At 40.6% G+C, this 12680-nt stretch overlaps 1 protein-coding gene across 9 annotated transcripts in view; it reads right to left on the bottom strand.

Annotated features, from left to right (window-relative positions):
• LOC127000338 (tropomodulin-like) overlaps positions 1–12680 on the bottom strand; it is a 116741-nt gene that overhangs the window by 5041 nt on the left and 99020 nt on the right. For 5 of the 9 annotated variants that reach the window (XM_050863936.1, XM_050863937.1, XM_050863938.1 and 2 more), the window contains 3 exons: positions 12559–12655; positions 12276–12423; positions 6321–6552 (listed from right to left, as the gene is read on the bottom strand). In XM_050863936.1, the coding sequence (XP_050719893.1) occupies positions 6323–6552; positions 12276–12423; positions 12559–12655 (475 nt within the window). In that variant the 3' untranslated portion in view covers positions 6321–6322. Of the gene's footprint in view, positions 1–1033; positions 1072–3300; positions 3410–6320; positions 6553–7205; positions 7364–12275; positions 12424–12558; positions 12656–12680 lie in introns of all 9 variants that reach the window. The other 4 variants (XR_007753921.1, XM_050863942.1, XM_050863943.1 and 1 more) reach the window with 4 other exon arrangements.

Genomic DNA, 12680 nt, shown 5'->3' on the forward strand with positions numbered 1-12680 from the left:
ATTACCTTAGTTCTTCTTATTTGAGATCATTAGCTTAGACAGTAAAAGTTTTAATCAGAATAGCATTGGATCCACACCTTTTGGATTAGAATTTTTTTTTTTTAAACTATCAATTGGCAGTTTAAATCATCGGACATATGTTCATATATACTGAGTAATAATGTATTATAATTTTCTGCCTTTATAATTTCAGATTGTAAGGATTTTCAGACCAATGGAATTCAGGTTAATTGACTTTCACTGTATATTTGTATCTTTACCCTGTGGGATGTTCTCCATTTGTGTTTTTTACATCTGTAAATTATGTGACAATGTAACATACACACACACACACATACACTCACATTTCTGACAACTGGTAAGCAAAGCATGCACAGTTAGAACACAAGTTTGATTTATAAGAGTGCAAGGAAATTTAATGGAAATAAAAAGAAGTAATTTTTTAAGCATGAAAAGGTTACAGAAAGAGTTGTACAAGTGCAAGAATTTTTTGTGGTTGACTTCATAATGAAAAGCTCTTCTAGTGACAAGATGTTATGGCCATTAGTTAAGCTCTGTGAAACAGTTACAGCAGCAAGACAGGAAACAAGAAGTGCTTTAATATTTTTGACCTTGCAACAGGGGAAGGATTTAGTTCATGCCTCAAGACTAAACTAAAATCTAAAAGGAAACAGCCAAAGGAGCAAAGAAAAAAATGCTTCAGGGAAAGGAGACCACCCCTAGAATAGAATGAAAATGAAATCGCTAAAGAAAAAAATTCAGTTTAAGATTGCAAAAGCTGTCAGAGAGAGAGAGAGAGAGAGAGAGAGTATATATATATATATATATATATATATATATATATATATATATATATATATATATATATATATATATATATATATATATATATATATATATCGAAAACAGAAACAGAGAGCAGAGAGATCAGTCAAGAAACCTCTACAGTTCAGTGTGCGTTGAGACCCTCCACCCAGCAGGCCCCGCCTCATGCCTGTACCGGCAGACAACAAACATGAAGGGCCAGTACTACCTAGTGTGTGCCGGAAGCGCCGAGTCTGCTAAGGCGGACTGAAAGAGACAGGACAGAGAAATGTCACTAGAGGCTCTGTACTGAATAATATCTATGTAGTTTTCCTATCTGAGAGCAGTGCTTCATCATCCTGCCATAAGCCAGATGTTAAGTAAAGATCTAATCATACAATTTGTCAAGTGTGAGCAGTTTGCACACAGTTGAGAGACATATCACTACACATGACAGAACAGCCTTTGGTGGTAATCACAGAGCAATTTGAGATAGTGTAAAACTCATCAGAGAATTATATTTTGCTGAAGGATCAATTAGTTGGTCAACCTGTGAAATGAGGTACTGGCAGTCTTCATCATATGAAAGGGTTAGATTCCTTAAAACTCTTATGAATAGTTATTTTATGAATGCTGAAACAAGTTACTTGTACAATTCAAAGTACTGAAACAAGTTATGTTCTTAAGTTCCTCTAAAAAAAGACTGACATAACACACTACACTCTTTTTAATCTTAAAAACTGCCTGCACAAATATAACTATTACACTAACAATGTAAAGCAGTGATGGCTGTGCTCACCAAAGGCATGTCTGAGATCATGCTATTAGTAGGTGGATCTGAAAGAGGAAGCTTTACTCATGAACATTAGTAACACACATCTACAAGTTATGTAACTGGGGAGAGAAAAGGGTGCTGGTTAGTAAGATTTCACACTGCATTAGAACATCATTCATCTGTCAAAATGTGTAACACAGTAGAATATATGTGGTGACTGATCCCTTCGTGAAGGTGTACTTATCAATTGCACTCTTGAACACACTCATGAAAAGGAGCATATTTAAATGTCAAGTGTTGTGGCAGGTTCCTGTGTGGATTGTTTTTTTCTAAGGCATAGGGGGACTTACCTACAGTGTTGCTTGTGAATTTTATGCAGCCAACAAAAATGCAACTTCTTGATCTGATGTTGTAAGTAGTGTCTTGTTAGGTCAAGGAAATATATTCAAAGCATTACAAATAAAAAGAAATAATGTTGCTTGCTGATTTTATGGAACCAACTAAAGTATGACTTCTTGGTCTGCTATTGTAAGCTGGTCAAGCAAGGCTTACACCCTTAAGTGCATCTTGTTAGGTAAATGAAATTCAAAGCATTACAAATAAAAATAAATGAATTTGGCTGTGAGTCTTAACGAGCAGCAAAACTTTGGCCGAGCCGAGTGGTGAGTCAAGGAGGCGGCAAAGGCAGACTGAGTTTTCCTCATCGGACGCAGCTGTTTTGTAAATCTGCCCCACAAGAGTTATCACCACACTGTCATGTTGTGCTGGCAACACCACTGTTAGGTTAGATATGTTATCAACCTTGTAGTCAGATGTATTTGTAAAAGTTTTGTTCAGTTTTCAGAGAGCCAGATGACAATTGCCCAAGTGATGGGTGTGTGCTGCAAGACAGCTGTCTCAAAGACCATTTGACCATCAAGCCTTCATGTAACCATTTCTGCCAATGAACAGCTTAACATTTGATTGCAGTGTAATTACCAGCAGAAATGGTTGAGTAAAGGCTGGATGGCTAGACGGTCTTGAACTCAGGCAGTTCTCTAACAGTACACAGTTGTCGACCAAGTGATTTCTCTGACTCACCTGATACCCAATCAAATTGGTAACATGGCCATACAAATGGCCCTGACGACAGGGTTGATAACATTGCTAACTTAACAATCACATTTTCATGGTACCATGAGGAAAGTAAGCCATTCTGGCAGACAATTGATTATCTTAAATGACATTTCTTCTGCCAGAGCATCTTGCCTTTCCTGTGTGTGTGTGTTGCTTTACACATGTGACAGTGTGGTGAAGCCTCTCAGTGGTCACAGCCACCAGAGGGAAGTTGAGTCTGTCATGCGTTACATTACTGAAAGAACAAAAACTTATGAGTGAATGTAAGAACTTCTCAGTTAGTAAGATCTTGCATTAGCCATCTTAATGTTCCCGTTTATGATGCTTGGCCACTGAGATTCTACAGACAGAGTGAGGGAGAGAGAGAGTCTGGTCAGGTTGGGCACTGTCTTGATGGTCACTGTGAGCTGTGGTCTGGTGTTCACTGTGTTTGCTTTTCACATCACCAGCATCAGAATTCGTTGGTTTACCTTGTTGGTTACAGCTTAAGGTCACATTAGAGTCCACCACCACACTATAATGGCCACTGAGTGATCAGTTTCTCTGCATCTCCCGGGCCTCTCCTGAGCACCTCTGTGGCTCAGCATCACGCCGGTGGAACTCACAGACTTGGGGCGCCTGAGGCTCAGGCTCGAGTCCCTTGACCCATGCTCTGTTCAGCGGAGGGAGGGAGAGGACCCAGAGAAGGGCCTCCTCGCAGCAACACCCGACAGCCTGCGCCGCACACCAAGAGATTTTTAATAACAGCCTTGTAAGTCACAGCCCCGCACAGCCTCAGTGTTGAAGATCAATATGCATTAATGCACCACCAGGTCATCTACATGGAGAGAGCCAGTGAGAGCAAACAAACTTTAGTGTTAAAGCTTCTGCCGCATACGTGCCTCTTCCAATGGTTTCCGAGGTTAGGAGTGAGAGTTGAAGAATTGCTTTAATGGAAGAAGTAAAGTGTACTACCAAAACCAGCAGACAGAGTAAAAAACAGTGATGGATTGTATTTGGTATATCATCTCTCTGTAATAACACTTGTGTCTCGTGTTTAAGTTCTGTAACACTGCTATATGTTTCTTTGGTTTGGGTGGTTTGTGTACACCTCAAGAGAAAGGTTTGCAGTACCTGGGACAAGGTGACTTACACAAAGAGGACAACTACAGATATGAAGAATAACTAAATAGGAATGTCATCTGTTTAAATTGGCAACTGGGATATAGAGAATATATAAGACAGCAACTATAGATGTGATGAACTATATGGAGGTGTTATCTGTTTAACTGGAGACTGGGATGTAGAAAATAACTAATGTAAGCTAAGAAGCTGCATGACTAAGACAAATAACTATATATAAGCTATGAAGATGCATGACTAAGGCACAAAGAGCTTCTATGAAGAGTAACTGTGGAGGTATCATCTATTTAACTGGTAACTGGGACACAGAGAATGACTATAAGGATGCTAAGGGGAGTAGTGACTGTGTGAGGATTGACAAGACACACACCATCTACAGATATGAAGAGTATGGACGTGTACTCTGCTTGATTAGCGACGGGGTCATATCAAAAATGACTATTGACTTTAGGAAGAGTATTGGCTGTGTGATGCATGAAGGAGACACAGAGCAACAATGAAGAGTAGATGTATGGAGTGCCATCTATTTAACTGGCAACTGGGATGCAGAGAATAACTATAAGGATGCTATGGGAAGTAGTGACTGTGTGATGCTTGGCTACAGATTAACTCTATGGATGCTAGAAGTATTGGTGTCTGATGCTTGGCTAAGACATTCAGAACAACTAAGTTCCTTATGGAAGTGATGTTTTAACCGGATGTCTTTCGTGGTACTTACAAGGGGTCTTAATTGCACAGTTAGTGGGGGGCTGATGACTGCTAACACATGACTAAGAAGTCTTCTCTAGCACCACTTAGTTTTCCACTTTTAGCACACATGTTAATGCTCTATCAGTTGGGGTCTGGGAGCTTATGGAACAAGTGGAACAGTATGGTATACTAGGTGGTGTAGTCATGTCCTGGATTCTAATAAACAGGCAATGGATAATCATTCTTCTTTTTTTCTACTTGTACAACCATTCATGGTCAAACATGTCCTCCAAGAACACTTCTAAAGTAACTATGAGAGCACACTCAGTTCATCGCAGATCAGGGGAAAGTAGGCAGAAGACGACAGTCTGCACGCATGTCAAGGCACCAGAGGAATAATTTAGCACAGTATTCGTATTGCCATCGTGCATGTTTCAATCACACTCATTTCAATGTTATATCAGTTGTGGTATGAACAACAAGCCATAGGTGTGGAGAACTTGTTGTGTCATGCTACAGACTGTATAGACTCACATAGAAGTTAAATTTTTAAAACATTTTTCTTAAGGCCAAAGTTAGGGGTTGAATTTTCCATGGATGCTACTTTTCTTGAGGCCTGATTTTGTTCCTCCAGTGAACACGTCCCAGCCTTGGAGGAGGGACTTCAACATGACCAATTCCTACATGAGTGTATACAGTAAGTGCATTCAGTCAACTGAAACAACTGCGTCAACATCTTTCAGGCCATCTCAACTCGTGCAGTAGAAGGAAAACTATCTTTATGTAGGGAAATATTACGAGGAGGATCACAGGCCTTTTTTTTTTTTTTTTTTTTTTTTTTTTTTTTTTTTTTTTTTGATGGTCAGGTGCGCTGGTAGTTGGCACAAACCCATTAGTGATGTGCGTGGAGTTTCATAGTGGTGCTGTAACTTTCATCTATTCTTCTGAGGATTCCAATGGGAAAGCCTTGTATGACATTATGCCTTTGGTTGAGGTCATGTAAAGAAGCTGGCTTAATACAAACTGTGTGTAGCTATATGAAGCTTGTCACTAACTGGCACATAATCTTAGACTACATGAGGATATAAGGAGACGGCAAGAGGCCAGCCAGTCCATCTACACACGGCAGTTCATGAGAACCAATTATAATTATCATCTGCCTTCCTCATACATAAGTATATCTAAGCTTTATTTGAAATCTACCCTATTAGACTCAACTACATTATATCTTAAATATACATACTGTTGTTATCATAGTATTACTATCCATTAACTGAATGCAGCATTATCTCTCTGCACTTCTTTTTTGCATTCCCATACTTTATGCCTCAGAGCAAAGTAAAATCATTACTATTATTATTTTCATTAGTCCGTTCCACTCATTAACTATGCCTGTCTATGAACTAGGTTTTGCTTGTCTCCTTGCTGAACCTGAATTTATCTCCTTTGCATCTATTAATGTCAGTCTTTACATCTTTATTTCCATCAACCTTGTTAAATCCCTTGGATCCATTTAAATACTGCAATTTTATCCGCAAGCAATCTTTGATGTTTAAAAAAATGCAAATTAAGCTAACATCTTTCTCCGTATCCTGAGCTGCAGCAACAGAATAATGGCACTGAAGGGATGCACTCATCTGTGTCTGCCAGTCTGAGAAGCCTATGAGCACATGTTCATATTGACAGCTGTAAACGTGGTTGAGAATGCTTCGTCATTCATTCTTGAGTCTGTCTCTGTTTGACCATGATTGGTGGACAGAGTGTTGTACTGAGCTGCGTCTCGGAATGTGTCTAGCCTACTCCAAATAGTCACCTTCATTCCTCATTACTATCAAAGTCCTCCTCATCATCCTCATAATCCTGCTCCTGCCCACGCTGCCCCCCCCCATTAAATGCTGGGGGTGCGTGAGGCTTATCCTGGGGGTAGGGGGAGTAGGGCAGGGGGGAGGCAGGGGGGGAGGCTGTGGAGGGGAGTACGAAGCTAAGGCTGGCACCCTCTGTGGCCACCTTGCGCGAGGCTCTGCGCACCCTGACACCAACGCGGACTGCCAGTAGTACACAAGGAACATGAGATACAAGGGAAAGAAACATTACTGCTGCTACCCAACGTAAATAAAATAAAGAACCTATAGTCCGCTTCATTGTCAATGTCAAAAATAATCCTCGGTTGATGGCAATAGTTTGGTCCCTTTACCTCTTGCCCACCTATCCTGACAGCATGAAGTGGGCTGTTGCATCATAGTTTTCAGTAATGATCAATTTATTACGATGTTTATGGAAAGTGTATTTGTATTCTTTAGCCCCTTTGGACAAAGATGTGTCAAAAGAGTGTATTATGCCACAGCCTAAAGGACCAGGGTGCCGGCATGTGTCAAGGGAATCATGACACAGCTGTTGCCTCAAGGAGAGCATTGTTCTTGACACTGAATGAAGCGGGAACAGTCTACTGAACACCAGACACAATCCATGGGTTACCCCCACTTGTTAGCTGAAACTGTTTTATCTGCTCAAAAGAATAGGAAAGCAACATCCACTTTAGGAACTACAAAATAAATAAATTATTTAGTAATTATGAGCAACGGTAAGAATAACGATAATAATAATAACAGTAATGGTAATAATGATTATAGATTGAGTAATAAAAAGCCAAGCTCAAGGTGTTGGCTGTAGCCGTCCTCACTTGCAGGCGTCACTGTACCTTGACAATACTACCCCTTGATCCTAAAGATCTCGTCCATTAATGTTGATGAATAGATTCTTATTTGCCTTTAGATCCTCTTCTGCAAACCATATCGATGCCCTTTTTGAGAATAGCCATGGCTCTACTTTGTTTTCGGGGTTTTCCACCTATGCGGACTGGAAATATGGAAAGATATGGACAATTTACCAGCAGTTTCTTCATGAAAGTTTCCTGGGGTGCCCTGAGCCGTGGGGAACAATAATGGTTCTATGCCACCAGGGTGACAACTGCTGTAATTTAATATACACTATAAAGAAAGGCAGTAGCTCTCTCAATGTAGTGATGGATGCACTCCTGACCACCAAACACTTAAAGTACAAACAAATGCAACAGAGAAACACAAGGCATCAAAAGGGGTACTGAAAGAGAAGTTCTCTGTAATTCATTCGGGAAATGCAATGAAGTATCACAGGGTATAAGTGAGAAACAGGAGGACAGAGCTTATTGTGACCTTGACATGGTATTGGGAAAGTTTTGCTGATAATGTTCAAGTTGTGCAATAAGGACTGTCCACAGTTTCACAACAAACACTGAACAGACTAAGGCTCATGACTGTCTATCAAGGGGACATATGGAAAAATGCAATATATTTCATTCCAAATAGGGGCAGATCTATGCCACAGCCCCCCGTGCTCCTCCCTGGCAAAGACACTGAGGAGTTCTGGAGTGACCGGCCAAAATATACATGACTAAACAGGAGCAGGTGGGGGACTTTTAAGGTTGCACTTTGCTTATCAGTCCTTCAGCCTGAAGTTAAGTTGCTAGCCCCAGACAAAAGGCCTGCTAGGAACAGTGGTGCTGCCCTCTACAAAGCAGCTTGAAAGTCCCCCATCACAGTCAAGGTCCATTACACCAGACAACACTGGACCCTCACCTTTGAAGATTGGCAACTTTTTCAGACTATCTGATTGCAGCACAAACCACTGTAAACATGTACAGACATGTTGGATGGTATCATATTATAATTTTTGTCCTTTAGGAATTTTCACTTATTGCATATACTGATGAAAACGTTGTATTTTTTAAAAGAATTTCTTGGTTAATTTTAGGGGGTCAACACTGACATGGATGCTACTTTTCTGGGAGTCAATTTACACATAAAATCATCTTGTCCATGAGAGTACTTAAATTGTTTCAGTCTAGTGGAATTAAGATCAACAGACCTATGATGTTTTTTTTCCTTCAATTTTCCAACAAAGACAACTCTATTGGCAAATTTCCCAGAACTGAGCAGTGGCTGAGTGAGGCAGGAGGGCAGGTGGCTGTACACATACAAGGTGGAGGAGAAATTGCACAAAAAGGTGGAGAATCCCAAACTGCAAGATCAATAAGGGGGGCAACCTCTACCCATGGGGACCACCAACCTTACAGGGAATGGGGGATGGAGAGAAGACTAGCTATGCAATATTATTAACGTGTTGCTCTCAGGCTGAAAAGAAAGAAAAAGCACAACAAGCAAAGGCTCCAATTGGCTAAGCTTTCTTCGTAGCCTCAAGTCTCGGGCCTCCGAACACCGGCTAAGAGAGTGGACAGATGCACGATGAGAAATTTGGTTGTAAAAATTGTCACATTATTGGAGAACCACATTTGGTTTCTCTAGAGCCATGAAACTGGTGGAAATTTAGAAGGCAGATGCATCAGAAATTTAAGCAAATTAAAAGTAAAAGAAGCTCATGGAACTAGCAGATGCACGTTCAGAAATTTGGTTGTAAAATTGTTACAAAAGAAGAGAACCACATCTGTTTTGTATAAGCCATGGGACTGATGGAGATTTTGAAGGCAGATGCAGCAGAAACTTAAGAAAATTAATAGCAAAAAACAATAAAAGAAATGTGAAAAGAACAAAGAAAAAAAAAAAAAAAATAAGGGCAAAGGTAAAATTATGAAAGGGAACATAATGAGTACAATATTGAGAAAACAAACAAATAAACATCAGTTATTTCCCAAACATACTAGAAGAATTTAGTGAATGACTGAAGACATTACGATATCATTAAAAATGAATTATTCTGGATGAATCAGAACTGACAATGTCAAAAGATCATCAATAAGAGCCTTGGCACAGAAAAATGCTTAAATAATTGAGCCAGAATAAGCAGAACCAAAAATACAGAAAATAAGATAAAAGCATAACCATGGAGTAACAGTGAATTAAGGAGGGGACGAAGTCGTGCATTACTGAAATACATGAAAAAAAGCTGCAAAAATCCTTTCATAAGGGTTTGCAAAGAGCTTAGAAAAGTCTACTCTTTCAACAATGGTTCTGGCTAACTGTACAAGTTTTTAGGGAAAAATCAATCCCTCAGTCATGCATAATAATAAAAATCAAGGGCATGTCATTCTCGGATGCTGGCGCCTCATTCCCGATGCTGGCGACTTGACGGCTGGCTGACCAGACTATGCTGGTGGGGGAGGAAAATTGGTCCAACCTCAATATATACAAAAACACTCCGGTGCTTGATACAAAGTGAATCACTAAGTGGTGTTTCTGTGCCACTTCTTCAGCACATACAATGGCTGACTACACTATTCTTTACTGAAATGTATGTAACTTTGGGGGATGTCTCACTGTTGTATCACTGCTCACAAGCTTTCAGTGCATCAGAGTGACAAAGTTTGTCCGATCTTCCTCCCTTCCAGCTCTATCACCCACATGATTAAGGAGACAGCTGTTACACCACATCTCATTTCCTACCCCTTGACAACTGAGTGAGCTCCACTGCCACAGACAGAGCTCCAGTAAAACTTGACTAAAAAGTGCTCAGTCCCCTGCTGTGAATGAATCACTTCAATCCTGCACCAGCATGGGTTTACAGTAGAATATTGACTCTCACATTAGTGAGTGGGAGACTTCAAGAATCATAGGTCAGTGGGTGGTGAGTGCTGGAACAGTTTGATCTGCTCAATAAGTCTGGTGACCAGTGGTGAACCAAACAAACTGTGCTACACATTATAATAAAGGGGATGGGAGGCATAAACATGACATTCTCTTAATAACAGAGGTGTGTGGCCACTGAGATGCACATTGCATGTCGCTTCTGGTGTGAGTTACTTGACAACATCTCTGAGCTGTGTAAAGTTCTTATTTATTTTCATTCTTTTGATATTCATCTTTTATCACATTTTTATAATGCTATTTCTTAATAATACACACATTTTTGACACATGATTCCATGACCTCATGTAACCCAGGATAATTAGCAGGAGGAAATGTTAACCTCGGTGTGGACACCTTTACAAAGAGTGACATCCCATCATACTCCGCCAGTAACCTTGGTCAGCCTTGTGACAGTGTTAAGCGCTGGTCAGGCTGACAGGTGAGCAAGGGCCAAACTTTAAAGTTTGTGCACTCACAGCTGGACCAATATTTTTGAAAAGTCAGTTCACAACTTTTTCTATCTATGGCACTGGGCATTTATTTTTTTTTGGCATCTGGCAAAGCCTAAAACAAAGCAAAATGAGTTCTACTAAAGAAATTTGAAAACAGAAATATTGGCTTTACTGAGGAGCCAAATTATATTATTTATATTCTTTCCTTTAAGTGTTCAGTTCAGGTAAGTTTTCTCTCCATCTCAGTTGTGAGCTCTTTTCTGCAAATCTAACACAAAAACACTCCTGCTGAAAAATTAACGAAAAAATGTATGTACACAATAGAGAAGATATTCATTTTACACTAAACGTGGCTACTGGGAACAACTGTCTCCCTCCATTCAGTCTGCCTCCTCACCGCCACCACCGGCTCATGCCTGGCCCTGGTGAGTACTCTGTCCAGCTGTAGCTGCTTCAGTACCGACCTTTGTTAATCACAAACCTAAGGCTTAGGCTCAATTTACAAACAAATTGAAATGTTCAAATATCACAAAAATATCTTGGTAAGCAAAGCAGTTTTTGTATGGTAATCAAACTTCTTGATGCCTGAGTTTAACTAAGCCTTTTAGAATCACAGAGCTGCAAGCACCTACTTTAGAATGTAAGGAACTGTTGTTAAAATTGCTAATCTATATGTCCTAAGAGTTGTTGCTATGTAATACGGTCCCTGAACCCTGTTAGAATGTTGTGGTGCCTCAAGTCACATCACAAGGAAGAGGACACCAAGTCTACATATAAACCTGCTGGCAAGATCTATATTTTGACTGTAGTGGTACTTGCTCCTCTGTGATTCTAGATTGCTTAACTGGGGTAGTGAAGTTATGGAAGCAGTTTTGATATTAACCCGTGGGCTTCGGCTATGGGAAAGCCGAGAAGTGGCCGAGAAACAGCAAAATTACACTGCATTTTAAGACTAAGAAAAGAGCATGGAACGTACATCAGATTACTCCTCTCATAACTATAAAGCTGTTAAAAATATTTACTTTTACTCAAACTCCATTCTTTTTGGGTGGTGTTTGTTACAAAATAAACAGTCTTGTGACGTGTGGCATCTAGCCTCGAGTCGCTTGTTGTCTACTTTAGAGAATTTGACAAGTGATTACTGTGTGGATAGCTAATTCAGTCTGCCATGACCTTACAGCACCACCTATGACAAAAAAGCCCATCTCAAGATCACTCACCCACCACTATGACCCAGGGCATGTATGGTGGGTTGCTCTATGCCACCACCGCCTACAATTAGCTCGAATTATGGGTTTTATGGTGAGCCCTTTTTAGGGTCCACCGTATCACAGCCACGACTCGTGAAAGCCCAGAAAAGGGTCTGCCGACGTTCTCGGGTTAAGGATTGATTCATCAAGATGCATTAAAAAGCAACTAAAGGATACAAGAAGCAGAGTTAGTGACGTCAAGACAGTTTACAGATTACCTGAGGCGACACTTCCATTACATGTGACACCAGAGCCTAAACAAATGCACCACGTCTGAAAACCTGCTTCAAACAGACACAAGTTAAAATGTTCGAGGCAGTGAATGACAGACTGCCATTGGAGGGAGTGCACAGAACGGAGTAACAACCAATGCTGCCGTTACAGTCCCCGCTGCTGACCTGTGTGTGGGGCCATTAGTCAATGATCCCTGAGGTGGTCTCATACTCACAAGTGTCAAGGTTCTTCTGGAGGTGTTTGGAGACACGGTTGCGAGCGTCGTTGAACTCAAAGTGGATGCCGACACGCAGCACAGACGGGTTCTGTTCAATGATCTCTGTGAGCTGCATCTCTATCTTGTTGCCCAGGACACTTGCTCTCTGAAACACATGGTTATGTTAGGCTTGGTTAGGCTGGGAAATGTGAGCTTGACTCAATCCTGTAAAAATGCAAATATAAGTTAGAACAAAACAAGTAAACACACACACACACACACACACACACACACATAATACCTGGTTTGCAAGGCGGACCTCTTCAACGCAGTGTGTTTTCAAGAGGGACTCCATGATGCGAACAATACCGGCTGGACTGATGTTGTTGGTCTCTAGACTGGATGGAGGAAAAGACGGGAGAG

The sequence above is a fragment of the Eriocheir sinensis genome, chromosome 18 (assembly GCF_024679095.1).
Source record: "Eriocheir sinensis breed Jianghai 21 chromosome 18, ASM2467909v1, whole genome shotgun sequence".
NCBI lineage: Eukaryota > Metazoa > Arthropoda > Malacostraca > Decapoda > Varunidae > Eriocheir > Eriocheir sinensis.